Source organism: Somniosus microcephalus, chromosome 13 (assembly GCF_052327205.1).
Source record: "Somniosus microcephalus isolate GS21.2 chromosome 13, FLI_Smic_1.0, whole genome shotgun sequence".
Taxonomy (NCBI): Eukaryota; Metazoa; Chordata; class Chondrichthyes; order Squaliformes; family Somniosidae; genus Somniosus; species Somniosus microcephalus.
The window spans coordinates 58,878,187-58,887,757 of NC_140999.1; the positions used below are offsets into that span (position 1 = coordinate 58,878,187).

The 9,571-nt window shown below is 56.3% G+C and overlaps 1 protein-coding gene across 1 annotated transcript in view; it reads right to left on the reverse strand.

Moving 5' to 3' along the window:
- Window positions 1–209: 209 nt before the first annotated feature.
- LOC147108350 (cathepsin L2-like) overlaps window positions 210–9,571 on the reverse strand; it is a 52,065-nt gene continuing 42,703 nt past the window's right edge. The window contains exons 6-7 of the mRNA XM_086004945.1: window positions 1,663–1,768; window positions 210–663 (exon numbers count right to left, since the gene is read on the reverse strand). Coding sequence (XP_085861071.1) covers window positions 564–663; window positions 1,663–1,768 — 206 coding nt within the window. The 3' untranslated portion in view covers window positions 210–563. The remainder of the gene's footprint in view (window positions 664–1,662; window positions 1,769–9,571) is intronic.

Sequence of the window (9,571 nt, forward strand, 5' to 3'; positions counted from 1 at the left end):
GAACTCTTTTGCTTATTAGTTATAAAAATATTGGAGACGGGAAAAAGGTTGTTTGACTGGGAGGGGCAGTTAGCGACAGGAGGTCATGTTATGAAACCTCCAGTATTACGTCCAATCAGAATTGTCGACCCCACTTCACCCACCCCAGGTTTTATCTTTAGTTAAATGAACAAGACGCACAGATTGACGAATAACGATGTTAATTGTATTGTTGAACATCAACTTGTATTTATATAGTGGCCTTTAACATAGTAAAAGATCTTTAAAGTAGAACATTGTTACACGGTTACTATGCGTATAAAATGAACAAATGTAACGATTGAAGCACGTGCGGTTAATACATTTAATTGATGCGAACTAACAAGTTTTTGATCATACCAATAACAGAGAAATTTATATATATTTTACTTTAATACTTTGTAACTATCCCTCCTTAAACCACAAAGACAAAGATAAATGAAGACAGACAGCGTTATGATCCATAAAATCAGCAGCTCCAGGCAGACGTAATGTGATTCCTGTAGTTGGAGTTTTATCCAGTTCCAGCCGATACACTTGAACCTTCACACTTCAGGATAAACCGCATCTGTAGCAATTCCACAGTTGTTATCCATATCCTTAGCCATGTGAACATATCCTTCATTGCCCCAACTTTTTCCCCAACTAAAATTAAAAACAATTTGCATTACAGTCCTGGTAAAGCACATCTTTAAGCATAATTGTTCTAAAAATAGAGGTTATTTTTGCAGGCACAGAGAGTGGGAGACAAATGGACCATGGAGCGATTAGCTGCTGTAGAAACAGGAATAGCTTGTTAAGATATTACTGAGCCAGACTGCTGGGGACAGAATTTCCTGTCAGGTTACGCCGGGAATCCAGCAACCGTTTCATGGCCTCCCCTTCTCCCAACAGAACTTCCTATATTTTCCATCAGAAGTGACACTGAGTGCCTAATATTTCCAACTCACTCTGGCTGCCTTATTATAATCAGAGGAAAATGGAATAAGACTTAGTACAACGTATTTCCTGTTAGCAGCACCCCAGCAACGCTCATTGCAAGAACCACCTGTCCAACCCGAGCATCCACCATTAATCAAAGGTCTGAGGATGAGGATGAGGATTTAAGGTCTAAATACCCCATTTCACGGAGTAATCAATTGAAGTAGGGAAACATTTTGAGTCAGGACTGTGGGCTCAGTTACACTGTGGCAAAACCCCACAGAGGTTTCCCCCCACCCCACCCGAGACTGGCACCTGATTGATGCTGCCAATGGTGCCGGTGACCCAAAATATTTTAATGGCCCTGACTCCGGGAAACGGGGTCTGCTCAGGAGTGTGGGCAGGGGTAAGCAAAAGTTCTGTTCCCACCCAAGATCCACCTCAGGACAACTGCAGCAGGATTACAGCCACTGACATCTCTGCATCTCCTCCACCTTAATGAAGAAATCAAAATGAGAGTAAAGACTCCAAACAATTCATGTCAAATACTCAAGAAAGTTTGAAATGAGAGAAGGTCAATTGGTTCATTAGGCCCATTCCTTTAGCTTTTGCTGTATATAAATGAAAAGATTACAATTGTGTAGATCTGTGTCTTTATTTAAAACTCTGAGATTGAATTGTCAGGCATTGAATGTGTTAACCCTCTCTCGCTGTGTGACGTACCTGTTTTTAACAATCCAATATGGCTTCTGATTTTCAGTCCCATACCCGACTGCCAATACTTCATGATCAAGTTTGACAGAACTGCAGTGAGGTTCATAAAAAATTCCTAAAGAAAAAGAAATATTGTACCTGTTATCGTGGAATGGCAATCTGGGATTCCACAAGAAAAGAAAGTGGCGTTCTGTGGGAGAAATAGCTAAATTCCAAGGCAATTAAAAATAATTTTTAACAGCCACGAAGGCTGAGAAGTTGGTTTGCACCCGACCTTGTTCAATAAGTCATGCACTCTCAAAGCTCAGATGACAAACACTATTTTTAACACTCCCCTAGTAATCCATTTAATAAATGGCCAAAGTGCAATGCTCAATGTTTTGCTCATGAATGGAATACAAGACAATGGCTATTGAATACCAAAATACTCAACTTGTGACAAGTTCACCATAATTAATTGTCAACGTCACCACCAGTGAATTTTATAAAATTCAAATAAATGTTTCAGCCATTGATAGGTTCATTGTGTGCATCTATAAATATAAACGGATCGTTCTGTCTGTCTGCCTATCTGTCTGTCTATTTGTCTGTCTGTCTGTCCTCACGTGTGCGTCTGTCCGGCTATGCGCTCGAAAGTTATAGGGCGTACCTACGCGTGCGTTACGTCGAAAGAAAGCTTACCGTTCCAAAACGGTCGAAAGCGTATTTACGTTTCGGCCGGATGAAAATCGCGCCCGCGGTATCCAAAAAACGTTCAAAATTCCGCTCATTAGCATCTCATTATCCGCTCATTAGCGATAGAGTGACCTCGAGGTCGACCAATCGTATGCCGGGTTCCTGGCGCGTGCGGCCGGGCCCTCCTACAGTCGAGTGACGGGACGATTGACCAATCCTACGCTTCGGTCACCTGACGGTCGACCAATCGGTGCGTGTGTGGGCGGGCCTTATCGTTCTGAACCGAGGTGAGTCGCCGCCATCTTGATTCCAAACTTTTCCTTTCTTTTTCCTGCTTTCTGCGTCTTTAAAAAAAAATTGCTTATAAAACACATAGGCCTAGAAATTCAGTATAGCCACGTTCGGGGTGCTACAGTCGGGCGGCCGCTAAAGTTTGCGCCCAGCGCAAGTTCGTGCCACCTTCGCCGATGTTCAGTCGCATCGCCCCAAGAGGTTGCTGCTGCGCTAAAACAGGCGATGCACGACTATCATTAAGCGCTAAGCCGACGGTCCGGGGCGATACCCCCGAGGGCGGGCGCAGCACAGGTGCGGCGAGTTGCTGATTGACGGCAGACACTCTGGCGCCGGTCAGCTCTTAAAGGGGGAGGGTGGACTTGTCTGGCTGCCATGCCCTGCGCACTGCAGCCCTGAAGCAAGGCCTGACCAATGCTGGTTCATCAGTTCTACGCCCTGGACCATGGGGAAGCCCGCTATTCTTCCAAATCCCATTGTACGCTCTTGCTGCTTGTCCAGGGTCATGGGGAAGGAGATGTACTGACGACTCCTTCTGAAAAGGGCATTGTTCACCTGTCGGATGCAGCAATGTACCGCGAACTGGGAGATGTTGGCAATGTCCCCAGTAGCGGATTGGAAGGAGCCGGTGGCATCAAAGTTGAGAGCCACCGTCACCTTCACTGCCACCGACAGAGACGTCCTGCTCCTCAGCTGTGGCTGCAGATCTCTGCGAAGCAGGTGGCAGATCTCAGTGACCACCTCCCTTCTGAATCGCAGCCTCCAAATACACTGCTCCTCAGACATGTTCAGATATGAGATCTGCTGGCGGTATACCCTGGGTGGGTAAGGCCTCCTGTGCCGACACCTGTTGGCCCTTCTCCGTCTGGCCATGACTGGCACTCTCTCACGGCGTCTCTGATCCCTTTGAATGCAATGCAGAAAGCCAACTTTTCCACCCATTGTAGCCCCCATTACAGTATATGTGGCGACTCAAGGCTATGGCACTGAAAGTGAAATCCAAGTGCAAAGCTCTGGCCTGAAGCCAGAAGTACCTGTGTGAGCGCTGAGTCAAAGCAGAAAGCTCTCTGCCTTTGTCTCTCACACAGAAGGATTGGCACAAAATGGCTGTCACTTATAATGCAGGAGGAGTCCCCTTTAAATAGCGCCCCCCACACCCCGCAGTGACTGGGAACCGTTCCCCTCTACCAGTCGCTGGGGGCGCCAGGCGCAAAGAAGGGCGGCGCCACTGAAGTTCCGGTTTGGGGCGCACAAAGGGCGTTGCACGATGAAATGACGTCAGGATCTGCGCGCGCAGCTGAGCGCGCGCAAAGACTTTGCACCGACGCTAAATCTCTAGTGAAGTTGGGGAGAGGCGCAGATCGCGCTGCGCTCGGCCGCTAGCCACCTAGCGCCCAACATCTCCTCCTCCTAAGGCGCTACCGGCTGGCGCAAGCAACTGAATTTCTAGGCCATATTCTTTTTTAAAAAAGTTAATTACTTTCTAAATCTTTTATCTAATCTCATTAAATTTCCTACCTTTCCCCGTTTTTCAAGGTAGGCCTCGAAGCCTCGGCCTCTCCTCCGCACCCACGCCCCAGCTAGGCACCTCCCGGCCCCTGTCAACAAGCGGCCCCCGATCGCTGCCATCTTTGTGAAGGCTGGAGGGGTGGGCCTCAGCCGAGCGCCGCTACCGCCGCCATCTTAGTAAAGGCTGGTGCGGCGGTGGCGTCACGGAGCTCAGCGGAGCAGCTGCGCGGCGGCGTCTAACTCTCCCCCCCGCAGTCTGTCTCTCTCTCTCTTCCCCGCGCCTCATGATTGCGTGGGGGAAGAGACCCGGGGCACCGTGGCCGCTTTCGGAGACTTCAACTCCGTGACAGGTGAGGAGGCTCTTTGTTCACGCAATCGGCCGCTCAGGCCAAGCCCGGAGATCGGGAGGCAGAGAGGGGAGGAGGGTTACCAAGGCAACTGGGGCTCGGGCGGGGGGGCGGGGTCTCTCTGCTCTTGAAGCCGGCTCGGGCGGGGGGCGGGGCTCCAGAGATCGGGCCTCCGGAGATCGGGGGGGGGGGGCGAACCTCGGGAGATCGGGGGGGGGGGCCGGGGGGGAGGGGGGGCGAGCCTCGGGAGATCGGGGGGGTAGGGGGGGCGAGCCTCGGGAGATCGGGGGGCGAGCCTCGGGGGGGGGGCGAGCCTCAGGAGATCGGGGGGGGGCGAGCCTCGGATGATCGGGGGGGTGGGCGAGCCTCGGGAGATCGGGTGGGGGGGGGCGAGCCTCGGGAGATCGGGGGGGGGCGAGCCTCGGGGCGGGGGGGGGGGCGAGCCTCGGCGGGGGGGGGCGAGCCTCGGGAGATCGGGGGGGGGTGGGGGGGCGAGCCTCGGGGCGGGGCGAGCCTCGGGAGATCGGGGGGGCGAGGCTCGGGAGATTGGGGGGGGCGGGGCTCGATAGATCGGGGGGGCGGGGCTCGGGAGATTGGGGGGGCGGGGGCTCGGGAAATGGGGGGGCGTGGCTCGGGAAATGGTGGGGGCGGGGCTCGGGAGATCGGGGGGTGGGGTTTGGGAGAGATCGGGGGGGGGCGGAGCTCGGGGAGATCGGGGCGTGGGGGAGCCTTGGGAGATCAGGGGGGGGAGCCTCGGGAGATCGGGGGGGTGGGGCTCGGGGACACCCCCCTACCCTCCCCCCTCCCCGCCTCCCCCCCTCTCCCCTCCCCCTTCCCCCACACCTCCCCTCCCCCTTCCCCCCCCTCCCCTCCCCCCGCTCCCTCTCCCCTCCCCTCCCCCCCGCTCCCTCTCCCCTCCCCTCCCCTCCCCTCTCCTGCTCCCTCTGCCCTCCCCTCCCCTCCCCCTGCCTCCTCTCCCCCTCCCCCTCCCCCTCCTTCCCCTCCCCTCCGCCTCCCCCTCCTTCCCCTCCCCTCCCTCCCACTCCCCCCTCCTACCCCTTCCCCTCCTCCCCTCCCCTCCCCCCTCCTCCCCCCTCCCCCTCCTCCCCTCCTCCCCCCCCTCCCCCCTCCCCCTCCCTCCCCTTCCCCCCTCCCCTCCCCCTCCCCTCCCCTTCCCCCCCCTCCCCTTCCCCCCTCCCCTCCCCTCCCCTTCCCCCCTCTTCCCCCCCTCTTCTTCCCCCTCTTCCCCCCAGTCGCTCTCTCTCTTCCCCCCAGTCACTCTCTCTCTTCCCCCAGTCGCTCTCTCTCTCTTCCCCCAGTCGCTCTCTCTTCCCCCCAGTCGCTCTCTCTTCCCCCCAGTCGCTCTCTCTCTTCCCCCGTCACTCTCTCTCTTCCCCCCGTCGCTCTCTCTCTTCCCCCCAGTCGCTCTCTCTCTTCCTCCCAGTCGCTCTCTCTCTTCCCCCCAGTCGCTCTCCTCTCTTCCCCCCAGTCGCTCTCTCTCTTCCCCCCAGTCGCTCTCTCTCTTCCCCCCAGTCGCTCTCTCTCTTCCCCCCAGTCGCTCTCTCTCTTCCCCCCAGTCGCTCTCTCTCTTCCCCCCCGAGTCGCTCTCTCTCTTCCCCCCCTGTCGCTCTCTCTCTTCCCCCCAGTCTCTCTCTCTCCCCCCCAGTCGTTCTCTCTCTTCGCCCCGTCGCTCTCTCTCTTCCCCCAGTCGCTCTCTCTCTTCCCCCCAGTCGCTCTCTCTCTTCCCCCCGTCGCTCTCTCTCTTCCCCCAGTCGCTCTCTCTCTTCCCCCAGTTGCTCTCTCTCTCCCCCCAGTCGCTCTCTCTCTTCCACCAGTCGCTCTCTCTCTTCCCCCCCAGTCACTCTCTCTCTTCACCCCCAGTCGCTCTCTCTCTTCCCCCCCCAGTCGCTCTCTCTCTTCCCCCCAGTCACTCTCTCTCTTCCCCCCAGTCACGCTCTCTCTTCCCCCCCAGTCGCGCTCTCTCTTCCCCCCCGTCGCTCTCTCTCTTCCCCCACTCGCTCTCTCTCTTCCCCCCAGTCGCTCTCTCTCTTCCCCCCAGTCGCTCTCTCTCCTCCCCCCAGTCGCTCTCTCTCTTCCACCCAGTCGCTCTCTCTCTCTCTTCCAACAACAACATGCCCTCGAAAAAGCCTCGGCACCGCCAGGCACTCCAGCTAGTCTATATATATATAAACGGATCGATCTGTCTGTCTGTCTGTCTGTCTGTCTGTCTATATGTCTGTCTGTCTATCTGTCTGTCTGTCCTCCCGGTGTGCATGTGTCCGGCTATGCGCTCGAAAGTTATAGAGCGTACCTACGCGTGCGTTACGTCGAAAGAAAGCTTACCTTTCCAAAACGGTCGTAAGCATATTTACGTATCGGCCGGACAAAATCGCGCCCGCGGTATCCAAAAAAACGTTCAAAATTCCGCTCATTAGCATCTCATTATCCGGTCATTAGCCATAGAGTGACGTCGAGGTCGACCAATCATACGCCGGGTTCCTGGCGCGTGCGGGCAGGCCCTCCTACAGTCGAGTGACGGGACGATTGACCAATCCTACACTTCGGTGACCTGACGGTCGACCAATCGGTGCCTGTGTAGGCGGGCCTTATCGTTCTGAACCGAGGTGCGTCGCCGCCATCTTGATTCCAAACTTTTCATTCCTTTTTCCTGCTTTCTGCGTGTTTATTTTCAAATCTACAGTTCCAGCAAAAAAAAAGTTGCTTTATAACACAAATTGTTTTAAAAAAAGTTAATTAATTTGTAAATCTTTTGTCTAACCTCTATAATTCTCCTACCTTTCACCATTTTTCCAGGCCCGGGGCCTAGGCTTCTCCAACTGCCAGCAGTGCAACTCTAGACCCAGGCTCCCGGCCTAGACAGAGACAAACACTGGCAGAGGGCAGAGGGTGTGCTGCCTCAGCTCCATTCCCGGGGTCAGTAGTGTGGGAGGCTTCATAAGCAACTGGGGTAGGTCGCAAGCCCCGAATAATAATCTGAAGATCCTGTGTTTGCAGCTTGAGGAAATTTCTTCTGCTGACAGCCCCAGGTTAACGGCAGCCATCTTTGTCAAGGAGGGCGAAAAGTTTCAATGCGACGCCATTTTGATTCAGTGTGTAACAGAGTGCATGCGCAGCCATCTTAGTACAGGAACATAGAGTGGGTGGGGCTTCTGTGCTCCAAATCTGTGTCTGTGACAGACAATCGACTGTGTGGGCGGGGCTTAATCTTTCCAACTGAAAAGCAAGCGGCGGCCATTGTTTGTGATAAAACACACTGAGGTGAGCACCCCTTTTTTAATAAAAAGATTGGTGAGGTTGTAAAGTGTATGTTATAGAAAGATTTACCAAAAATGTTTTATAAGTACTTTAAGTTTCATGTTTCCCCACCCCTGCTCCCCCCGCTCCCTTTCACCCCACCTCCCTCTCCCCCCCTTCCTTCCCCCCATCTCTTTACCCCCCCTCCCCCCCTTTTGCCCCTCCCCTCCCTCTCCCCCCTCCCTTTCCACCCTTCCACCCAACCCCCCTTTCCCCCACCACAACCCCCACCCCCCCACCCCCCTTACCCCCCACCCCCCCCCAGAGATCAGGAGGCGGAGAGGGGAGGAGGGTTACCAAGGCAACCGGGATTCGGGAGGGGAGGGGGAGCGGAGAGGGTTACCCCGGCAGCCGGGCTCGCCAGCCGCAATCGGCCGCTCAGGCCCGGAATCGGGAGGCGGAGAGGGAGGAGGGTTACCAAGGCAACCGGCGCCCGGCCAGCCGCAATCAGCCATCTCAGGCCCCTCTCCCTCCCCCTCCTCCCCTCCCACCCCCTCCCCCTCCCTCCTCCCCCTCCCCCCTCCCTCCTCCCCGTCCCCCCTCCCCCCTCTCCCCCTCCACCCCTTCCCCCTCCCCCTCCCCCTCCCTCCTCCCCCTCCCCCCTCACCCCCTCCCTCAACCCCCTCCCTCACCCCCCCCTCCCTCCCCCTCCCTCTCCCCCCCCTCCCTCCCTCTCCCACCCTCCCTCCCTCACCCCCCCTCCCTCCCCCTCCCTCTCCCCCCCTCCCTCCCTCTCCCCCCTCCCCCCTCCTCCCCCTCCCTCTCCCCCCTCCCTCCCCCCTCCTTTCCCCCCCTCCCCCCTCCCTCTCCCCCTCCATCTCCCCCCTCCCCCTCCCCCTCCCCCCTCCCCCTCTCACCCCCTCACCGCCCTCACCCCCTCCCCCTCTCCCCTCTTTCTCGCTCTCTCTCTTCCCCCCCTCAGTCACTCTCTCTCTTCCCCCCCAGTCGCTCTCTCTCTTCCCCCCAGTCGCTCTATCTCTTCCCCCCCCAGTCGCTCTCTCTCTTCCCCAGTCGCTCTCTCTCTTCCCCAGTTGCTCTCTCTCTTCCCCCAGTCGCTCTCTCTCTTCCACCAGTCGCTCTCTCTCTTCCCCCCCAGTCGCTCTCTACTCTTCCCCCCCAGTCGCTCTCTCTCTTCCCCCCCCAGTCGCTCTCTCTCTTCCCCCAGTCACTCTCTCTCTTCCCCCCAGTCACGCTCTCTCTTCCCCCCCGTCGCGCTCTCTCTTCCCCCCGTCGCTCTCTCTCTTCCCCCCCACTCGCTCTCTCTTCCCCCCAGTCGCTCTCTCTCTTCCCCCAGTCGCTCTCTCTCCTCCCCCAGTCGCTCTCTCTCTTCCACCCAGTCGCTCTCTCTCTCTCTTCCAACAACAACATGCCCTCGAAAAAGCCTCGGCACCGCCAGGCACTCCAGCTAGTCTATATATATATAAACGGATCGATCTGTCTGTCTGTCTGTCTGTCTGTCTGTCTATATGTCTGTCTGTCTATCTGTCTGTCTGTCCTCCGGTGTGCATGTGTCCGGCTATGCGCTCGAAAGTTATAGAGCGTACCTACGCGTGCGTTACGTCGAAAGAAAGCTTACCTTTCCAAAACGGTCGTAAGCATATTTACGTATCGGCCGGACAAAAATCGCGCCCGCGGTATCCAAAAAAACGTTCAAAATTCCGCTCATTAGCATCTCATTATCCGGTCATTAGCCATAGAGTGACGTCGAGGTCGACCAATCATACGCCGGGTTCCTGCGCGTGCGGGCAGGCCCTCCTACAAGTCGAGTGACGGGACGATTG